The sequence below is a fragment of the Scyliorhinus torazame genome, chromosome 7 (assembly GCF_047496885.1).
Source record: "Scyliorhinus torazame isolate Kashiwa2021f chromosome 7, sScyTor2.1, whole genome shotgun sequence".
NCBI lineage: Eukaryota > Metazoa > Chordata > Chondrichthyes > Carcharhiniformes > Scyliorhinidae > Scyliorhinus > Scyliorhinus torazame.
In genome coordinates this window covers 306000021-306022370 of record NC_092713.1, presented here as the reverse complement: position 1 = coordinate 306022370, position 22350 = coordinate 306000021, and the positions used below count along the sequence as shown (strand labels likewise).

Genomic DNA, 22350 nt, shown 5'->3' with positions numbered 1-22350 from the left:
CAAAATCAGAGGCTTTGGGATGTTTGTGGTGGGGGGGCCTAACCTTGATGTGGGGAGGGGGGGGCATGAGGAACCGTAGGGAGGGGGTATGTGGGGAGCTTACCTTGGCATGAAGGTGCATGAGGAGCCTGGGGGGTGGTGAGGGAGCATTACCTTGGCACGAGGGGGGGTTGTCAGGTGTCATGAGAGTGGGTAGAGAACCTCGCCTTGGCATGGGGGGCCATGAGGAACCATAGGTGGGGGGGGAGCATGAGATGGTTTCGATGGGCATGGGGGCTGTCAGCGATGAGGGCCGGAGCACCTTCCTGTTCTTATTTCAACAGGGACTAAATCCCACCGAGGTGGGCCTTTTAAACAGCCCACCTCCACACCAGGCAACCCTTGTGGCTCCCTGCGACCTCTTTCCTGGGTCACCTGGCCCGATACTAGCCCCCAGCGGCCCCCTGGCAATGAAAATCCTGCCTTTGTGGGCACTTTCTCCAGATCAGCCAGTCACTCACAACCAAGGGTTACGGTGGAAGAATCAATTCAGCCTGGGTCGCTTTGGTTCATGTTTATTGTGAGGCTAGGTTCAAGTTTATTGTGAGACATTCCTTACAGCTACTGACCCACAATAAGCTCTGACCACAAGGCGTTCCAGCTGGCTGTATTTATGGGACAATCAATGTCACATGTTTGTCTCGAGTTCCCTTCACAAGCTCATTGACAAACACAGTGACTAGTACATTCATAGGCAGGCCGAGCTCTGAATTCACCTAACAAGCACATCTTGCGGGACTTGTGGGAGGAAACCGGAGCACCCGGAGGAAACCCACGCAGACACGGGGAGAACGTGCAGACTCCGCACAGACAGTGACCCAAACCGGGAATCGAACCTGGGACCCCGGTGCTGTGAAGCAACAGTACTAACCACTGTGCTACCCGTGTTTTGTGGTGTGTTTCATTGTGCTAAAGAACGTACATCAATTGGGTGACACGCTGGCGCAGTGGTTAGCACTACTGCCTCACGGCGCCGAGGTCCCAGGTTCGATCCCGGCCCTGGGTCACTGTCCGTGTGGAGTTTGCACATTCTCCCCGTGCCTGCGTGGGTTTCGCCCCCACAACCCAAAGATGTGCCGGGTAGGTGGATTGGCCCACGCTAAATTGCCCCTTAATTGGAAAAAAATAATTGGGTACTCTAAATTTAAAAAAAAAACGATTATGCATTCTGCACACCCATTTAACCTCCTGAGCTTGGATTTTGGATCAGCGCTCCCAGATTGCCAGAGAGAATCGAACAAGTCACCAGACGGTCCATTGCTTCATCACAACTGTCCCTTTCCGGCCTCCCACCTTCCCGCTACCAGCCCAGTCATGCTGGACAGGCTGTGCATTCTCATACCCTAGTGAGATGTGTCAGTGAGAATGAAGCTGTCTCTGACCTTCCCTGGACCAAACAATATCCAGTCAGCCCGCCCCCCCCAAACTCAGAGCCCACCCTACTCACCCTCCAACACCCCCCTCCCACCCCAGACCCCACCACACGCTCCAACACCCCCCTCCCACCCAGACCCCACCACATCCTCCAACACCCCCCTCCCACCCAGACCCCACTACACACTCCAACACCCCCCTCCCACCCAGACCCCACCACACACTCCAACATCCCCCTCACACCCAGACCCCACCACTCACCCTCCAACACCCCCCTCCCACCCAGACCACACCACACACTCCAACACCCCCCTCCCACCCAGACCCCACCACATCCTCCAACACCCCCCTCCCACCCAGACCCCACCACACACTCCAACACCCCCCCTCCCACCCAGACCCCACCACATACTCCAACACCCCCCTCCCACCCAGACCCCACCACACACTCCAACACCCCCCTCCCACCCAGACCCCACCACACACTCCAACACCCCCCCTCCCACCCAGACCCCACCACACACTCCAACACCCCCCTCCCACCCAGACCCCACCACACACTCCAACACCCCCCTCCCACCCCAGACCCCACCACATCCTCCAACACCCCTCTCCCACCCAGACCCCACCACACACTCCAACACCCCCCTCCCACCCAGACCCCACCACACACTCCAACATCCCCCTCCCACCCAGACCCCACCACAGACTCCAACACCCCCCTCCCACCCCAGACCCCACCACTCACCCTCCAACACCCCCCCTCCCACCCAGACCCCACCACATCCTCCAACACCCCCCTCCCAGCTCAAACCCCACCACTTACCCTTCAACCCCCCCACCCACAGACCCTCCACTCTCTCTCCAACACCCCACTCCCACCCCAGACCCCACCACATCCTCCAACACCCCCCACCCACCCCAAACCCCACCACTCACCCTCCAACACCCCCCTCCCACCCAGACCCCACCACTCACCCTCCAACACCCCCCTCCCACCCAGACCCCACCACATCCTCCAACACCCCCCTCCCACCTCAAACCCCACCACTTACCCTTCAACCCCCCCACCCACAGACCCCCCACTCTCTCTCCAACACCCCCCTCCCACCCCAGACCCCACCACATCCTCCAACACTCCCCACCCACCCGAAACCCCACCACTCACCCTTCAACCCCCAAACATGCCCAGCCCCCACCTTCCCAACCCCCCCACACAGCCTCCAGACCCCCCTAGCCCCAGATCCCCCCACTCACTTCCCAACCCCTCCCCCCCAGATGCACACCCTCCCCAAATTCACGACTCTCCCCAAACTCTCCCCCACTCAGCCTCCAATCCTGCCCCATACCCAGACCCGCCCCATTCACCCACCAACCCCCCCCCAGCCCTCCACCTTCCCCAAACCCTACCCCCTGCCCCAAACCCATTCCCCCTCAACAGCCTCCAACCCCCTTCCTATCCCCAACCTCGCCCCTACTCACACACCCCCACCCACCGGCCCTCCACCCTCCAAAAAACCCTGCCCCTCAACAGCCTCCAACCCCTTCCCCAAACCTGCCCCCACTCACCCCCCCCCCAACCCCGGCCCTCCACCCTCCAAAAAACCCTCCCCCTCAACAGCCTCCAACCCCTTCCCCAACCCCGACTCCACTCACCTCCCCCCCCCCCCCCCCCGGCCCTCCACCCTCCAAAAACTCCTCCCCCTCAACAGCCTCCAACCCCTTCCCCAACCCCGACCCCACTCACCCCCCCCCCCCCCCCGGCCCTCCACCCTCCAAAAACTCCTCCCCCTCAACAGCCTCCAACCCCTTCCCCAACCCCGACCCCACTCACCGCCCCCCCCCCCCCGGCCCTCCACCCTCCAAAAATCCCTCCCCCTCAACAGCCTCCAACTCCTTCCCCAACCGCGACCCCACTCACCCCCCCCCCCCCCCACCCCGGCCCTCCACCCTCCAAAAACCCCTCCCCCTCAACAGCCTCCAACCCCTTCCCAAACCCCAACCCCACTCACCCCCCCCGGCCCTCCACCCTCCAAAAAACCCTCCCCCTCAACAGCCTCAAACCCCGACCCCACTCACCCCCCCCCCCACCCCCCGGCCCTCCACCCTCCAAAAACCCCTCCCCCTCAACAGCCTCCAACCCCTTCCCCAACCCCAACCCCACTCACCCCCCCCCGGCCCTCCACCCTCCAAAAAACCCTCCCCCCTCAACAGCCTCAAACCCCGACCCCACTCACCCCCCCCCCACCCCCCCGGCCCTCCACCCTCCAAAAAACCCTCCCCCTCAACAGCCTCAAACCCCGACCCCACTCACCCCCCCCCCCCACACCCCCGGCCCTCCACACTCCAAAAACCCCTCCCCCTCAACAGCCTCCAACCTCCTCCCCATCCCGAAAACCCCCCACTCAGCCCCCAGCCTCCCCCCACCTGCCCCCCTCCCTCACCCCCCCCCCACTCCTCACCATGGTTACTGACTGCCCAGTGAGTTCTTGCTAAATTTCAGGTGAGGTCCTCATATTGAAATATGGTCAGTGATTATTCATATTTGCTTTGTGGGAGCAAGCTCAATTAAAGTAATGGAAATATTAATTTCCCAACTGAGCAAAGTTTTAGAGATACGCCCCAGTCTCAGTACCCTGCAGTGAAATTACATGGAAGTAATTTTTTGCGGATAGATTGGAATGAATGTGGGAATTCGAGTAAAGTGACGGAATCTTCACACTTCGGTCACATACTGCAGCAGATGTTTATCTCACCAGAAAAATGAACGGGGATTGGATAGCGTGAGACGGGGAGATAACGGCAGGCTAATGGGGGAAGGGCGGGGTGTGTGGGGCAAGTTATCACCTCGCTCGTTAATCAGCTGGTGGAGGCACAGTGACATCCTTCTGTGCTTTTGCATTCGATGCTTTACAAATTGAAGAGTTTAGTATCCGTCTATACCGACTCTCCGACAGTGCAGCGCTCCCGCAGTACCAACCCTCTGACTGTGTAGCATTCCCTCAGTACTGCCCCTCAGAGGATCAGTACTGAGGGGGTGCTGCACTGTCAGAGGGTCAGTACTGAGGGAATGCCGCACTGTCGGAGGGTCAGTACTGAGGGAGTGCTGCACTGTCAGAAGATCAGTACTGAGGGAGTGCTGCACTGTCAGAGGGTCAGTACTGAGGGAGTGCTGCACTGTCAGAGGGTCAGTACTGAGGGAGTGCTGCACTGTCAGAGGGTCAGTACTGAGGGAGTGCCACACTGTCAGAGGGTCAGTACTGAGGGAGTGCCACACTGTCAGAGGGTCGGTACCGAGGGAGTGCTGCACTGTCAGAGGGGCAGTACTGAGGGAGTGCTGCACTGTTAGCGGGACAGTACTGAGGGACTGCCACACTGTCAGAGGGTCAGTACAGAGAGAGTGCTGCACTGTCAGAGGGTCAGTACTGAGGGAGTGCTGCACTGTCAGAGGGTCAGTACTGAGGGAGTGCTGCACTGTCAGAGGGTCAGTACTGAGGGAGTGCTGCACTGTCAGAGGGTCAGTACTGAGGGAGTGCCACACTGTCAGAGGGTCAGTACTGAGGGAGTGCCACACTGTCAGAGGGTCGGTACCGAGGGAGTGCTGCACTGTCAGAGGGGCAGTACTGAGGGAGTGCTGCACTGTCAGCGGGACAGTACTGAGGGACTGCCACACTGTCAGAGGGTCAGTACAGAGAGAGTGCCACACTGTCAGAGGGTCAGCACTGTTGTCGCGAGCTGGTGGAAGGGACCCAGTCTCACAGGCTGAAGTGCGTTGAAGAGCCCACTTAGCTGTACTCGCGCCAAATCTAATGGCCACCCGGCCTCAGCGAGGAGCCCCCAGCCAGGCGCCGTTCAGTACTGATCCTACAAACGGGCACCAGGCGGAACGGTACCTGGGGGGGTCTCCTAGGTGATCAGAGGCCCCCTGGTGGTTGGCCTCCCGGCAGGGTGGTACCCCGGCACTGCCAGGCTGGCAGGGGCACTGCCAAGTTGCCAGGCTGCCATTTTGCCTGCGCTGGGATGTGGCCCGCGGGTGCCCTGCCCATCATGGTGACGTGTGGGGGAGGGGGTGGGGGGGGGGGGTGCTCGATAAGCCCCTGACAGGTGAGTTGGGGCTTTGTGAGAGGGGGGGTCCGGGTGGTCGCGTCGGGGCTCGGGACAAATGGCGTCCCGATCTCCCCACCCCCTGACGCAACCCCCGGACGCGGCCAGGGCACCAGCCGCTGGAATGACCCCGTTAATCCCACCCGGAAGGATCTCTGGTCCACTTTCAGTTGGATTGCACCTTCAATCTGCTTGTGGGGCTCCCCACCGCTCGCAGTGAAACTAATACCCCAGCCACGCCTTACCAAGCTAACGCACTGAGCTCTGTTCCCTTCGCCCATGTCTTGTCTTCACTAGGTGTCATCTTGTATATTCTGCTGGTTGGTTATCCACCATTCTGGGATGAAGACCAACACAGACTTTACCAACAAATCAAAGCTGGGGCCTACGACGTAAGTGTGATTGTTAGAGCTTGTCACTGTGGGGTGAGCGGGAGGGGCGAGGTGTCGGCATCTCCTGGTTATGTCTGGGACCTGTGGGTGACCTCCCGTTAACACGGAACAACCCGTGAGCTGAGGCAGCCGGGCCCATGACAACTCGGTTAGACTCACGTCCAGCAGGCCGAGGTTCTCTGTTTACATTCGGCGGCCCTGATGTCACAGACGTCAACAGCACAGACAAGGCCCTTGGCACATCTGCGCCTGTCAAAAGCAACCACCTATCTGTTCTAATCCCATTTTACAGCACGTGGCACATAGCCTTGTATGTCCTGCGATTGCAAATGCACATCCAATTACCTCTTGCAAGCTTTGAGGGTCTCTGCCTCCGACACCCTTTCAGGCAGCGAGTTCCAGACTCCCCCCCCCCCCCCCCTCTGGGTAAAAAGTTGCCCAACTCGAGGTGTCTGATTGGTCATTTCCTGAGCACCAGACAGGTTCATCAGCGTAAGATTGAACTGCTTCCAGGTGACATGGTGGCACAGTGGGTTAGCACTGCTGCCTCACGGCGCCGAGGACCCAGGTTCGGTCCCAGTCCCGGGTCACTGTCCGTGTGGAGTTTGCCCATTCTACCCCCACCCCATTGGGTGTCAAATCTTTTGTCCCCGCCGTGTTCCCCCTGCACACCCTTCACACCTCCTTGAACTCTGCGCGATGGGTTTAATGCTCGGTCTTGATGGAAAGGCGTTTCGGGGGTGGGGAGCGGGGAGGGGTTGTACCCCGGGCCACCAGCAGGTGGCAGCCTCACACCATTTCACCCTTGGCACCCAACACGCAAAAAGCCTTCTCACCCTGCCCAGTTACATTCCCCCGAGTAAGTAGAGACCTGTCCTTAATTCGGGCCTGGTCAAATGAGCCCATGTTCTATGGGGTCTGTAAACAGAGGGAAAATCCACTCCTTATTGTCTAAAGAAATTATTATTTCAGGAATTGAATTAGAGATTCAGAAAATGAGACCGGCTTTTGCCCATGTAAAAATGTTAAATTAATGGTGAGGTTTCATCTCCATTCATAACCTATCTATATTACTGATAACACACTCTTTATGTGGGGAAAGATATCAAAGGTGTGTAGATAGACCCATGATCTAATTGAATAGCAGGGTAGAGCTGAGGGACCGAATGACCTCCCCGTGTTCTACAGTAGGTGGATCAATATCCATGCATGAAGGTAAAAATTATCCCCAGTTTATCCTGCTTGATTATCTCATCTCCCAAACATTTCAGTTCTTTGACTGCTTGCTTACTATTCCTTCCCCTTCTCCCCTGCCCACAAGCTTTTAATAACTTCATTGGATTTTAATGAATTACTATCTGTTTGATTTATTTTGTCGTCCCACTTGATTGGTTTACCCCCACCACGGTGTTGGTCTGTATGGGTTGCCCTTGGCTGCTCACTGGGATTTCTCAATGAAATATGTTGGACGTTTGGCAGTTTCCTACTTTTCTTTTGCGTCTTGTTTCCCTCTCTGTAGTTCCCCTCTCCGGAGTGGGACACCGTCACACCCGAGGCGAAAGATCTCATCAACAAGATGCTGACAATCAACCCTGCCAAACGCATTTCTGCTGGCGAGGCGCTCAAACACCCCTGGATCTCGGTACGTCTGCCAGTGTTTAACTGCTGGGAGTGGACAGGCAGGGGGGGGGGGGGTGGCGGGACAACATTTTCCAGTGCCGTCGATGGGATTTGATCCAGTGTGGAGTTTGCACGTTCTCCCCGTGCCTGCGTGGGCTTCCTCCGGGCGCTCCAGTTTCGTCCCACAGATGTGCAGGCTAGGTCAGGTTGAGGGGATGGGACGGGGGAGTGTGCCGAGGTAGGGTGCTCTTTCAGCAGTGGGTCGGTGCAGACTCGATGGGCCGAACGGCCTCCTTCTGCACTGCGATGATTCTATGATCCCATCATTCTATGATTCTAAGAAGTTGGCAATGGGTGGGTGAAAAACGTGATAGGGTCAAGTACTGAATCGCAACCCTGCATTTGGTTGAGAAACCCTGAAACATGGGCGGGACTTTCCACGACGTCCCCCCCCCCCCCCCCCCCCCCCCCCCCCGCGACATGTCTTGCGGAGGCAGCCTGCCATTGGCTGGCAGCAGTATCTTCTCGTCCCGCCCTTGCCAATGGGGTTCCCTGTTGTACTCACCTCCTGCCACGGACAAACGCACTGGGACCAGCTGGAAAGTTCCTGCCATATTGTGAAAATGGAGGCCGAAGCCTCTCTCCTTCCTCCTCTCGCCCGACGCCTCTCTGCCCTCAGGGACCATGACAATCAGGGACCTCCGCGTTAATCTTGCCCTCGAGGCGTGGATCATTTTTGTTGGTGGCAGATTGACCCAGTTTGCGAGGCTCTTTGGAAAGATCCTTCTTTGTTTCCCTCAATCGCTTTTCCCGTCGATCATTCCTGTCAGCGTCAGACATTATGGGACTAAGTCCCCACGCCGGCGGGAAAACCGGTGCCAACGACTCCGGCGCCAACAGCCCCCGAGGTGAGGAATCCTCACCTTTCTCGGGGGCTAGGTTGACGCCGGAGTGGTTGCCGTCGCTCCAGCCGGCGCCAAAGGGTTTGCGCATTTGCGGAACGGCCGGCGTGATCTCGCGCATGCACGGAACAGCCGGCGTATTTCCACGCATGCGCGGGGGTTCTCTTTTCCGCCCCGGCCCCCGGGCAATATGGCGGAGCCCTACAGGGGCCAGGCGCGGAGGAAAAAAGGCCCCCCACGGAAACAGCCTGCCCGCAGGATCCATAGGCCCGGTCGCGGGCCAGGCCACCGTGGGAGCTCCCCCTGGGGTCAGATCCCCCACCCCATGCCCCCCCCCACAGGATACCCCCGCATACTCACCTGCCAGGTCCCGCTCGAAAAATGGCGGCGGAGAATAGAGCAGTTGGAAGCAAAGCAATACACCATTAAACACATAAAAGATTTTCATTAAAAATATCTTGGGAAAATTTGGTACAATTTTTCCAATGACCTAAAAAGTCAAGGGAACCCTTTGGGGGTACTTGGTACCCTGGGTAAAAACGATGGCGTGGAGTGTATGTGAGCTATGGGAGGAGATTACATGGGTTTGTGGGGCCCTTGTTCGGGTGCAGTGCTCAAGGGGGGGGGTCAGAGGGGATTGAATCAGCGGGTACAGTCTGGGGTGAGTATTCCGGAGAAGTGAGCTTCATGGACGAAGCACCTTTTTCTGTCAAAACTGCTTTGTCGTTTTACAAACATGTGATTTGCCCAACTCGAGGTATCTGATTGGTCATCGTTGTGACTGTTCCCAGGTGACACGGTGGCACAGGGGGTTAGCCCTGCTGCCTCACAGCGCCGAGGACCCGGGTTCGGTCCCAGTCCCGGGTCACTGTCCGTGTGGAGTTTGCACATTCTCCCCCGTGTCTCGCGTGGGTCTCACCCCCCCACAACACAAAGATGTGCAGGGTAGGTGGATTGGCCACGCTAAATTGCCCACTTAGTTGGAAAGAAAAGAATCGGGCACTCTAAATTTATTAAAAAGAGATTGAATTGCTTCTGAATTACAGTGCGGACCTTTACCGACCCCCCCGACCCCCGACCCCCACCCTGTGCCAGCGGGATTTCCAGACCCGCCAAAGTCAATGGAACTTTGAGCGTTTCGCTGCATCTCCTGTCCCATTGGCTCCCCGCGGGTGTCAAATATTTGTCCCCTCCGTGTTCCCCCGGCACACCCTTCAAACCTCCTTGAACGCACTCTGCGCGATGGGTTTAACACTCAGTCTTCATGGAAAGGCTTTTTGTGGGGGGCGGGGGAAGGGATGTACCCCGGGCCACCAGCAGGTGGCAGCCTCACGCCATTTCACCCTTGAAAATGGAATGAGACGTCTTGTCACAAGTAGGCTTCAAATGAAGTTACTGTGAAAAGCCCCTAGTCGCCACATTCCGGCGCCTGTTCGGGGAGGCTGGTACGGGAATTGAACCGTGCTGCTGGCCTGCCCTGGTCTGCTTTAAAAGCCAGCTATTTAGCCCAGTGTGCTAAACCAGCCCCTAATTGGCAGCCAACACGGTAAGAGAGGCGTGGGGTCAGAGTTTGAAGCATTGAGATCGGAATTTGAGGGCGTGACTGAATCCTGCAGAACAGAAAGAGGCCGTTCTGCCCATCGTGCCTGTGTTGGCCCTTCGACGGAGCTGACCAATTCAGTCCCACACCCGGAGATTTCTGCTCTTAGCCCCGCAAATTACCTTTGAGAATTCCGATGGAATCTGATCCCAGCAGCTTCCCAGGTCCTCTGTTCCAGACCCCAACAGTCCACCTTGACAGGGCACCGTTTTCCATTTCCCCCTCCACGTTTCATGCCAATTATTGGAAGAACGAAAGCCTCTGATGTCTGACCTACTGGTCAGAGAACACAGTCTCTCTTTACTTGCTTCCTCGAAAACCCTCATCATTTTTGAGTGCCTCATTCAAATTTTACCTTAACCTGCTCTGCTCACAGGAGAAAAACCTCAGCTTCCCCAATCGCTCCCACTTGCTTGCGCTCCCCCCCCCCCCACCCCACCCTCTGTGCTCTCTCTAGGGGCCTTAACACCCTTCCTCAGTACTACTGCCCAGGGTTATACAACACTGCAGCTGAGGCTGGCCCAGTGATTTGTAAAGGTTTATTAAGATTTCCCTGTGTTGATATTCAATATCCCTATTGACAAAGTATCCTGTACGTTTTTTTCCCGCCTTTTCCACTTTCCCCATCGCTATCAAAGATTTGGGAACCAGCCACCTCCTGCTCCCCATTTCAAATCGAAGGACCGGTATAATATCCACAGGAGTCCCGGGAAGGGCGCAACACGGCTTACTGTGCATTAGTCCCAGCCGAGACTATCGGTCATGACGGTCCCAATCCGGGCCGGCTTCTACTTGACTGGCTCGCGAGGCCCAGCTGCCAGGCCTCCCTCTGCCCCTCAGCAGGGGGGAGCCCGCATTCCACGGGCCCCGTGGGGTTTTCGGGGAGATTAATCGGGTCGCCCCCCGCCCCCCCGCCCCCGTGGATCTCGCGAGGGTTATCGCTGCCAGTTAAGGAGCTCTCGGGATGGATTTATGAGTGCCTCACGCAAATTTGGGGGGGACTTTTCAAACCCTGTCGTCGGGCTGAAATATCAGTCAGAGTCCAGGCCGGTAGAGGTTCGGATAATGAAAATCAGACAAAGGCGCACCTTATGAATGTATCCGTCTGATTTCTGGAGTCTGTCCCGGCGTTTCAGAGAGACGCCTGGATCTCTGGGGTTGTAGAAATGAGGCGACGTGAGATTCCCTGCATGCCCAAAACCAAGTGAAGTCAGACAACGCACACCAGCTACACCGACAGCCTGACCTTTGACCTGCTTTGTGCGGCCACACCGTGTTTAAGCTGCAGCCCCCCCCCCCACCCCCCCACCTTCCCACCACACCCACCCTCCTCCGTTTGCATAGCCGCCTCGAACTCCACAAGGTGACCTGCCTCCCCACAATGTTCCTCTTAGTTTATCCACATTAAAAAAAAAATGTACATTTGTCCGTGAGATCTGGGTGTCGCTGACTGGGCCCAGCATCGATTGAGTGTCCCTAATTGTCCCTGATGAGTGGCTGGTGGGTGAGGCCACTTCAGAGGGACCGGGCGAGCCAGCCGGTGGAAGGGCTGGAAAATGCCACCTGGGGTTTGATCATGAACGTCCTTCAAAAATGCTGCTACGATTATAAGACATTTACCTTTGCCTCAGGAAACTTTGCGCTAGTGCACTGTTAAAATAATCATCTGTCTGTTTTCTCATCCCTCAGCATCGTGCTACCGTGGCCTCCTGTATGCACAGGCAAGAGACGGTCGACTGTTTGAAGAAATTCAACGCAAGAAGGAAACTGAAGGTGTGTATATCTTATTATCCAATCCTCTAATCTGCGTGAAGTGAGCATCTGAGAGTCCACAGGTCATTTAGCACTGGGCTACAAGGAAGGAAACTGTCAAAGCAGAAAAATTCAATTTAACTTGAATCAATGGGCCATGGGTGACACGGCAACGCAGTGGTTAGCACTGCTGCCTCACAGCGCCTAGGACCCGGGTTCGATCCCGGCCCTGGGTCACTGTCCGTGTGGAGTTTGCACATTCTCCGCGTGTCTGCGTGGGTTTCACGCCCACAACCCAAAGATGTGCTGGTTAGGTGGATTGGCCACGCCTAAATTGCCCCTGAATTGGGAAAAAAAAAATTGGGTACTCTAAATTTATAAAATAGAAAAAACCCACTTGGAAAATTGTGCACCCTCGTGTGCATGATATAGAAAGGGTGTGGGGGCAGTGTGAATGGGAGGCGGCACGGTAGCATAGTGGGAGGGGGGGGGGGAGATAGGTGCAGACTCGATGGGCCGAATGGATTCCTTCTGCACTGTCGGGATTCTATGATTCCGTGATCACTGGCCATTTCCCTCCAATTTGAGTACAAATCCCTCTGTCTTCTACTGCTTAACCAATCTCCTAATTTAATAACTTCCACAAAATATTTAATTAGCTGTGACAGCCCCTCAGCAAATCCATGTTTCTTCTCTCTAATCGGCTCACATTTCTCAAAGTGTTCAGTCACTCTGCCCTTAATTACAGATTCCAATAATTTCCCCCCCAACAGATGTTGGACTGACAGGGTTTATAATTTCCTGGTTTGTCTCGCACCTTTCTTCAATCATAGATTACATTTGTTTATTGTACCTGGAGTTACCATAGAGAGCAATTATAAATTGCATCGTCTAGCACAGTCGGTTTAGCCATTACGAATTTCTAGCTGTGTTTATTTATCATTGTGCAGTGCATTTCAAAGAGTGCACTGAGTCACTGTTACATTGTAAATGATCAGGTTAAGTTTTAATTGGAAGCTGAGATGAAAGGAGTTGAGATTCAGGGTGCAGGAGTGTGATGGAATACTCTCCACTTGCCTGGATGAGTGCAGCTCCAACAACAGTCGAGAGGCTCATCACCATCCAGGACAAAGCGGTGGATAGGGTGCTTGATTGGCACCCTATCCACCAATATTCACTCCCTCCACCACTGATGAACAGTGTGTACCATCTACAAGATGCACTGCAGCAACTCACCAAGGCTCCTTCGACAGAACCTTCCAAACCCGTGACCTCAACTATCTAGAAGAACAAGAGCAGCAGATACCTGGGAACCCCACGATCTGGAGGTTCTCCTCCAAGCCATTCAGCATCGTCGCTTGGAACGATATCGCCGTCCCTTCACTGCTGCCGGGTTAACATCCTTGAACTCCCCCTCCCTAACAGCACTGTGGGCGTGCCTACACCGCATAGGCTGCAGCAGTTCGAGAAGGCAGCTCACCACCACCTTCCCAAGGGCAATTAGGGAATGGGCAATGAATGCTGGGATAGCCAGCGATGTCTAAATCCTGAAAACAAACTTTTTCTAAAATGCCAGGAAGGTTAAAAAGCAGAGACAAGGGTGTGTCAGAGATTAACGATCATCAAGTGATTAAATTACATTAAATTGAGTTTAGAAAATCTTGCATGTCCCATAAGAGGAGAGTGAGCGGTAGTGCTGTCCAGGGAACCTAATTGGGCAGGATTAAGAGACATTTGGCATGGTCTTCACAAATGCCAGAGCAAACTTTGTACACCACAGACTGTCCACTTGTGCTCGCTCTCATTCACACTGGTTTTGTTATGAATCCAGCTCACTTGGAGTTAGACCAGAACATCAAACTGCAGTACTGTCCAAATACCCTGTGCTCAAGGCCAGTCTTTCCCTTTGTTTGCAGGGGGCGATCCTCACCACAATGTTGGCCACGCGAAACTTCTCAGGTAAGGCAAACCTATCAGCAACTTTCCTCTGCTTTCTAATGCATCAAAGCTGTCTCCACATCAAGCTGCCCCGACACTTGTAAAATCACTTGTGAAAACAGGTCTATCATAATCTCAAACAGTAGCAGAGGACGCTGGAAAAACTCACCTGGCAGCATCTGCAGGTTGAGAAAAATCAGAGTTAACGTTTCAAGTCCGTTTGACTCTTCATCAGAATTAGAAGAGGGGGGAAATGTGTTGGATATTGCACTGTAGCTGGGCCAACAAGATGTAGCAAACTTGAGAACAAGTGACAGACGGCGCAATGGGACAGGGGGCGGGCGGAGGGGGAGGGGAGAGTTTTTGCATTGAGATATAAAAAATGCATGGGATGTTAAAAAAGGGGGGGTCAAAATGGAGGAGGAAGGTCACATTTTAAAGTTGTTGAACTCAATGTTAAGTCCTGAGGGCTATAACGTGCCTAATTGGATCTGAAACAGAAACAGGGAACACTTATTTTATCATCACCTCTTTCCTCTTCGACTCTATGACCTTATCGATAAAACCCAGAATCCCATATTTATGAACCATTCTCTCGCCCTGCCCTGTCACCATCAATGATTCTTGCACCTCTAACCCCAGGTGTCTCTGCACCTGAATCCTCTTTAGAATGACAGCCTCTATTTTATGTTGACTCTCGCACATAACAAATAACTTTACACTTCACTGTGTTACAATTCGTCTGCCATTTGTCCACACATTCCACCAGCCTCTCTATGTCCTCGAGAAGTTTAACACTATGCCCCTCATGATCGTGTTGCCCCTGAATTTTGAAGTTGTGCTCTGTACACTAAGTCACTAATATATATCAGGAAGAGCAGGGGTCTAACACCGACCCATGGGTAAACTACGCTATAAAACTGGCTCCAGTCCAAAAAACAACCGTGGTTCCCCACCACTCTCTCCCGTCACACAGACAATTTTATATCCATGTTGTTACTGCTCCTTTTATTCGATGAGCTCTAACTTGGTTCCAAGTCAGTTGTGAAGAACCTAATCAAATGTACACCACATCACCAACATTGCCCTCATTAACCTTCTTATTATCTCATCACAGAACTCCAGTGAGTTAGTTAAACCCGATTTGCCGACAACACATCTGTGCTGGCTTTATTTTATTAACATGCATTTTTCACAAGTGACTATTAGTCACTAACAAGTAATTAACAAGTTAATTATTAACTGGTATTAATTTTTTCCCAAATCACTATTTCTAAAACGCTTCCCCATCACGAAAGTTAAACTGATTGGCCTGTAGCTACTGAATTTAAACTTGCAATCTTTTTGGAACAGCGTCCTTTTTTGAACAAAGATGTAACATTTATAATTCTCCAGTCCTCTGGCATCACCCCTGAGTCCAAGGAAGGGAGAGGATTATGGCCAGTGCCTCTGTAATTTCCACCCTCACATCCCTCAGTATCCTTGGGTGCATCTCATCCGGGCCTGGTGTCTTATCAACGTTAAGTACGGACAGCCTATCCAATATCTCTTCCTTAACAGTTTGAAACAAAGAAAATTTCTAAACTACCTTCTCTTTCACCATGACTTGGGTAGCATCTTCTTCCTTGGTCCAGACAAATGTAAAGTATTCACGTAGTACCTCGGCCATGTTCCCTGCCTCCATGTGCAAATCCCCTTTTGGGGCTGGTTTAGCACAGTGGGCTAAACAGCTGGCTTGTAATGCAGAACAATGCCAGCAGCACGGGTTCAATTCCCGTAACGGCTTCCCCGAACAGGCGCCGGAATGTGGCGACTAGGAGCTTTTCACAGTAACTTCATTGAAGCCTACTTGTGACAATAAGCGATTATTATTATTATTATTATTATTAATGGGCCCCACTCCTCCTTTTACCAACGTTTTACTAAATATATGCCTATAGAAAATTTTGGATTCCCTCCTAGATTAGCTGCCAGCCTCTTCTCATGCTCTCTCTTTGCTTCTCGTATTTGCTTTTTCAATTCTCCTCTGAACCTTCTATCTTCAGCCTAGTTCACAATTGTATCGTTCACCTGATATCTGTCATATGCACCCTTTTCCTTTCTCATCTCGACCTCTATCTCCTTTGTTATCAGCGGGCTCTGGATTTGTTTGCCCTACCTTTCCCCTTTGCGGGAATATACCTTGTCTGCACTTGAACTCTCCCTTCTTTGCAGACAGTACATTGCTCCTTTACCGTTTTGCCTCCAAATGATCTGGGCCAGACCCAGTCTCAACGCATTGAAATTGGTCTCTCCTCCAATCAATTATTCTTACTCTGGATTGCTTCTTGTCCTTTCCATATCCAGCCTAATTATGAAACAATGACTGCTGTCCCCTAAATGTTCCCCATCTGACATTTGATTCACTTGTCTGGTGTATATGACGTTTATGTACCATACAAGCTTCCTCTTGGAACATAGGAATTGGGAGCAAAATTAGGCAATTCAGCCCTTCAAACCTGCTCCGCTACTCAATCAGATCTTTTCCTGGCCTCAAATCCACTTCTCTGCCTGTTCCCCCTGTCCCTTTAACCCATTTTTTTTTTCAATCAGAAACATGGGCGTCATTCTCCGACCCCCCGCCGGGTCGGAGAATGGCCGTTGGCCGCCGTGAATCCCGCCCCCGCCGAAGTCTCCGAAGGGAGAAAAGTCGGCGGGGCGTTAATGGCGCCGCTGCCGCGGAGAATGTCACGGGTCTGCGCAAGGCAGCCGATTTTCGGCCTGCCGATATTCTCCCTTCCGGATGGGCCGAAGTCCCGTCGACGTGATGACCGTTCACGTTGACGTGAATCAAACCTCCTTTTCATCGGCGTGACCCGTGCTCCAGGCTCACGCCGACCAGCGAGGAGGTGAGTGACGGCCTGGGGGGTTGGCTCTGGGCAGGAAATGGCGTGGCCGCAGACTGATTGCGTGAGGAGAGGTGTGTCTCGGCTTGTGTGTGTGTGCTGCGGGGGGGGGGGGGGTGGTTAGAGTAGGCTGGGCTCCGGGGGAGTGCCAGGAGGGGGTCCATGCCGGGGTGGAGGTTGGGGGTTGGGGGGGGTCCGTGCCGGGGTGGAGGTTGGGGGGGGTCCGTGCCGGGGTGGAGGTTGGGAGGGGGGGTCCGTGCTGGGGTGGAGGTTGGGGGTTGGGGGGGGTCCGTGCTGGGGTGGAGGTTGGGGAGGGGGTCCGTGCCGGGGTGGAGGTTGGGGGGGGGTCCATGCTGGGGTGGAGGTTGGGGGTTGGGGAGGGGGTCCGTGCCGGGGTGGAGGTTGGGGGGGGTCCGTGCTGGGGTGGAGGTTGGGGAGGGGGTCCGTGCCGGGGTGGAGGTTGGGGGGGGGTCCATGCCGGGGTGGAGGTTGGGGGGGGGGGTCCGTGCTGGGGTGGAGGTTGGGGGTTGGGGGGGGTCCGTGCCGGGGTGGAGGTTGGGGGGGGGTCCGTGCTGGGGTGGAGGTTGGGGGTTGGGGAGGGGGTCTGTGCCGGGGTGGAGGTTGGGGGGGGGGTCCGTGCCGGGGTGGAGGTTGGGGAGGGGGTCCGTGCCGGGGTGGAGGTTGGGGGGGGGTCCGTGCTGGGGTGGAGGTTGGGGGGGGGTCCGTGCTGGGGTGGAGGTTGGGGAGGGGGTCCGTGCCGGGGTGGAGGTTGGGGGGGGGTCCATGCCGGGGTGGAGGTTGGGGAGGGGGTCCGTGCCGGGGTGGAGGTTGGGGGGGGGTCCGTGCTGGGGTGGAGGTTGGGGGGGGGGGTCCGTGCTGGGGTGGAGGTTGGGGGTTGGGGAGGGGGTCCGTGCCGGGGTGGGTGATGGGAGGGCAAATGAGTTGGTCCACCTGGCCAGGTGCCAGCCTCCAACAGTTGGACCCATGCGGTCCAGGCCACCTGGCTGGGGGGAGGAGGGGATATGGGCAATGATGACATGTCGTCGTTCCCCTCCCCCCACCAGGCCGTCATGTTTTCAGACCATCCAGCGATGTTGGCCTCCGTGGTGGCAGCCGCTCATGTCTATGTTGCCCTGGATGAGGAGGAGGAGGAGGAGGAGCGTGCCAGAGAGGCGGCGCAGGCTGCCGCAGAGGGGCAGGCGGCAGCCGCCCAGGCTGGAGGGACACCTGACCGACAGGACGAGGAGGGGGAGGAGGACGTCGCGGCCCCACGGCAACGGAGGCACCCGAGAGGTCCCCGTGTGTGCCGGCCCCGGCAGTCATACCAGGACCTCACGGACCGGGAATGCAGGAGGAGACTCCGGATGAGCCGGGAAACCATGGCACACATCTGCCACCTGCTGGCACACCTGTCACCGCGTGGCACTGGCGGGGGACACCCTCTCCCCGTGTCCGTCAAGGTTACGGTGGCCCTGAACCTTTATGCAACGGGGTCATTCCAGGCACCGAGTGGGGACCTGTCCGGCATATCGCAGACATCGGTGCATCCGGGCAGTGACAGATGCCCTTTATGCCATGGCGCACCGCTACATCCGCTTCCCCGTGGACCGGGCCAGCCAAGATGCCCGGGCCGTGGGCTTCTCTGCCGTTGCCGGGTTCCCCATGGTCCAGGGCGCGATCGATGGGATGCACGTCGCCGTGCGGCCACCTGCAGAGAACAGGGCCGTGTTCACTAATAGGAAGGGGACCTATTCAATGAACGTACAGCTGGTCTGCGACCACCGCATGATGATCCTGCACGTCTGCGCCCGTCACCCAGGCAGTGTACACGACTCATTCGTGTTGTCGCGGTCATCCATCCCCGGCATGTACGAGGGACGCCATCCCCGGCTGAGGGGCTGGTTGCTGGGCGACAGGGGCTACCCATCGCGATCGTGGCTGATGACGCCTATACGGAGGCCACGCAATGAGGCGGAGAACCGCTACAATGATGCCCATGTAGCGACAAGGGGAGTGATCGAGAGGTGCTTTGGCGTGCTGAAGATGCGTTTCAGGTGCCTGGACCTCTCTGGGGGCACCCTCCAGTATCGGTCAGATAGGGTCGGCCGCATCATTGTGGTGTGCTGCGTCCTGCACAACATAGCCCAGCAGAGGGGCGATGTGCCGCAGGCAGAGGAGGGCGGAGTGGAGGAGCAGCAGGAAGAGGCCCAGTCCTCCCCAGATGAGGGAGATGGGGGCAATGGTCAGGGCAGACGGGGTAGACACAGGCGGGTGGCTGTCCACCGTTACCGGCTGGCCCAGCGGGCACGGGACAGACTGATAGACGCCCGCTTCACTGACTAGATGGGCGTGGGAATCGGGTAGTATGGCCACAGACCGCACACCATGACAACAGCCGACCACCCACACCCCCCACCCATCCACCCACCCAGCACCCTCACCCCCCTCCCCAACCCCACACACCCCACCCGCATGCACACCACCCCGCCCCAATTGCCGATCCACCGGCGGCACAACGGGCCGGGCTCACCCAGTTGCGGGTGGACGCGTGTCTATCGCAGGCCATGGAGGATGATGACAACCCGCCTCCGATGAGCTCCTGGCTCTACATCGTTGGACTATGTCTGACCCATGGCCACAGTACCACCATCCACCCAGACCATCCCTGCATGCGGCTGTGACACTGCAGCGCACGGTCCCGTCCTCTGCCCGGGGGATGTTGATGGCGGCCCAGGGGGAAGGGGGCAGACTCACCTGGGGCTGAGGTAAGACCACCCGTCACACACACACTTGCGCTCAACGTACATGACACGCCCGCACACTTTGGACAGAGCACAAAGGCAGCTTCGGTAGGTGTAACATTGACTTTAATAACCAAAGGAGTTCATGCACGTGCCCTAGCCCCTAAAACTCATCTGTGCCCTGCACCCGTGCCAACTTACTCAGTGTCTAATTGTTTGGCCTTACGGGCCCTTTGACTACGTCTACGTGGTTCCCCAGACGGTACAGCAGAACTGGAGGTGGACTCCTGTGATTCCTGCCCTCTGACACTGGATCCCTTTGGCGGCCGTTTCCTGGGGCGTCCTGGCCTAGATGGGCCAGGCTGCGGCCCGGGCGACTGGGATGGCGAGCTGCCAGCCTGTCCTGCCCGTTGCCCACCCGATGCACCTGGGACGGAAGGGGGGGAGTCCGAGGTGTTGCGGTGTACCGGGACCTCCCCTACAGAGGGAGCCGGGACGGACCACACCACCTCCTCCTCCCTCGGGGTGCCCGATGGCCCCCAGGCCTCTACATGGGTGGGGGATGCGAACGGACTGGCCATCCGACGCGCCCCCGACATCTGGCGCTGCCAGTCCTGGAGGCCCGTGCTGGTATCGACAGGGGTCTGCAGGTTTGCAGCCATGGAGCCCAGGGGGTTGTCGAACCCTGTCTGTGACAGTGCGACGCCGGCTCGCACATGGCCACTGGCGCCGATGCCCTCAGCGATGGCCTGCTGAGACTGGGCCATGGCCTGCAGAGACTGGGCCATGGCCTGCAGAGACTGGGCTATGGCCTGCTGAGACTGGGCCATGGCCTGCTGAGACTGGGCTATGGCGTTGAGCGCCTCTGCCATCTGGCGCTGGCACTGGCTCATGGCCTCCTGTGAGAGGGCAGCCATTTCCTGGGCCACAGACGCCGCCTGCACGGAAGGCCCCAGGCCTCGCAAACCGTTCCCCATGTCTGACACCGTCGCACCCATTGCCTCCACCGCGGACGCCACCCGTGCGGTGTCAGCCTGGGTGGCACGCATGACCGGGACCACTCCCAGCTCCTGGACGCGGGTGGACTCCTCCACCTGCGACCGCAGCCGCCGCAAGCCACCCGTCACCCTATTCGCTCGTCTCCGTGTCGGTGGTTGCATCGGATCTATGTGTGGGTGTGGTAACTGCAGGAACCCGGGATCCATCTGGGCGGCAGATGTTCGCTTGGCCTGGGCTGCCCTCCGACCGCCCGGTCCCTCTGCTGCTCCTACCTCCACCTGCTGTACCGGGACGGCTGTGTTGTGCGCACCAGTGAGTGTACCAGACGCCTCATCACTAAAGTGCCCAACCGTGGTGAGTGTTTCTGCGATGGTGGAGGGTGTTGGTGACAGCAGTGACGTTGTGTCGTGCTCTTCGTCCTACTCTGAGTCCATGGCACTTTGGGGTGGGGGTTCGTCTCCACCCATCCACTCTGAGTCACTGTCCGGTATTTTGTCTTCCCGGGTAGGGGTGTCCTGGGTAGTGCTGTCCCGGGTAGTGCTGTCCCGGGTAGTGCTGTCCCGGGAAGTGCTGTCCCGGGTAGGGGTGTCCTGGGTAGTGGTGTCCCGGGTAGGGGTGTCCTGGGTAGTGGTGTCCCGGGTAGGGGTGTCCTGGATAGTGGTGTCCTGGGTAGTGGTGTCCTGGCTCGGATGTGACGGGGGCCTGTGGCTGCCCCCCTCATCGCTGGGTGGTCGCTCCCGCACGTGACGGGGGTGTCGTCTCTCTGTTGCTCCAGGTCTCTCCGTCTCCCGTGGTGTGCGAGGGGCATCCTGCGGGCGTCGCATGCTGGAGGGTCCGGGTCTCTCCGTCTCCCGTGGTCTCCGAGGGGCATCCTGCGGGCGTCGCATGCTGGAGGGTGCCGGTCTCTCCGTCTCCTGTGGTCTCCGAGGGGCATCCTGCGGGCGTCGCATGCTGGAGGGTGCGGGTCTCTCCGTCTCCTGTGGTCTCCGAGGGGCATCCTGCGGGCGTCGCATGCTGGAGGGTGCGGGTCTCTCCGTCTCCTGTGGTCTCCGAGGGGCATCCTGCGGGCGTCGCATGCTGGAGGGTGTGGGTCTCTCCGTCTCCCGTGGTGTCCGAGGGGCATCCTGCGGGCGTCGCATGCTGGAGGGAGCGGGTCTCTCCGTCTCCTGTGGTCTCCAAGGGGCATCCTGCGGGCGTCGCATGCTGGAGGGTCCGGGTCTCTCTGTCTCCCGTGGTCTCCGAGGGGCATCCTGCGGGCGTCGCATGCTGGAGGGTGCCGGTCTCTCCGTCTCCTGTGGTCTCCGAGGGGCATCCTGCGGGCGTCGCATGCTGGAGGGTGCGGGTCTCTCCGTCTCCTGTGGTCTCCGAGGGGCATCCTGCGGGCGTCGCATGCTGGAGGGTGCGGGTCTCTCCGTCTCCTGTGGTCTCCGAGGGGCATCCTGCGGGCGTCGCATGCTGGAGGGTGTGGGTCTCTCCGTCTCCCGTGGTGTCCGAGGGGCATCCTGCGGGCGTCGCATGCTGGAGGGTGCGGGTCTCTCCGTCTCCTGTGGTCTCCAAGGGGCATCCTGCGGGCGTCGCATGCTGGAGGGTCCGGGTCTCCCGTGGTCTCCGAGGGGCATCCTGCGGGCGTCGCATGCTGGAGGGTGCCGGTCTCTCCGTCTCCTGTGGTCTCCGAGGGGCATCCTGCGGGCGTCGCATGCTGGAGGGTGCGGGTCTCTCCGTCTCCTGTGGTCTCCGAGGGGCATCCTGCGGGCGTCGCATGCTGGAGGGTGCGGGTCTCTCCGTCTCCTGTGGTCTCCGAGGGGCATCCTGCGGGCGGTGTGCATCTGCGGGGATGGGTGCCTGGACGTTTGGTCCTGCGATACACAATGAAGCATGCATGGTTAGACATCAGGCAGTGATCAGGTGATATGGGGGAGGGGGATATAGGGGAGGGGGGATATGGGGACGGGCTGTTGGTGGCTCACTTGCTCGTGGGTCCCCGACCTCTGCATCAGCAACCTC

At 57.2% G+C, this 22350-nt stretch overlaps 2 protein-coding genes across 2 annotated transcripts in view; one reads left to right on the top strand and one right to left on the bottom strand.

The window, feature by feature from the left end:
* Positions 1-14002, bottom strand: part of LOC140427154 (uncharacterized) — an 86788-nt gene extending 72786 nt beyond the window's left edge. The window contains exon 1 of the mRNA XM_072512707.1: positions 13891-14002. The gene's annotated coding sequence lies outside the window, so the exon portion shown is untranslated. The remainder of the gene's footprint in view (positions 1-13890) is intronic.
* Positions 1-22350, top strand: part of LOC140427153 (calcium/calmodulin-dependent protein kinase type II subunit alpha-like) — a 304280-nt gene that overhangs the window by 258185 nt on the left and 23745 nt on the right. The window contains 4 exon segments of the mRNA XM_072512706.1: positions 5815-5909; positions 7429-7551; positions 11721-11804; positions 13700-13742. Of these exon segments, the coding sequence (XP_072368807.1) occupies positions 5815-5909; positions 7429-7551; positions 11721-11804; positions 13700-13742 (345 nt within the window).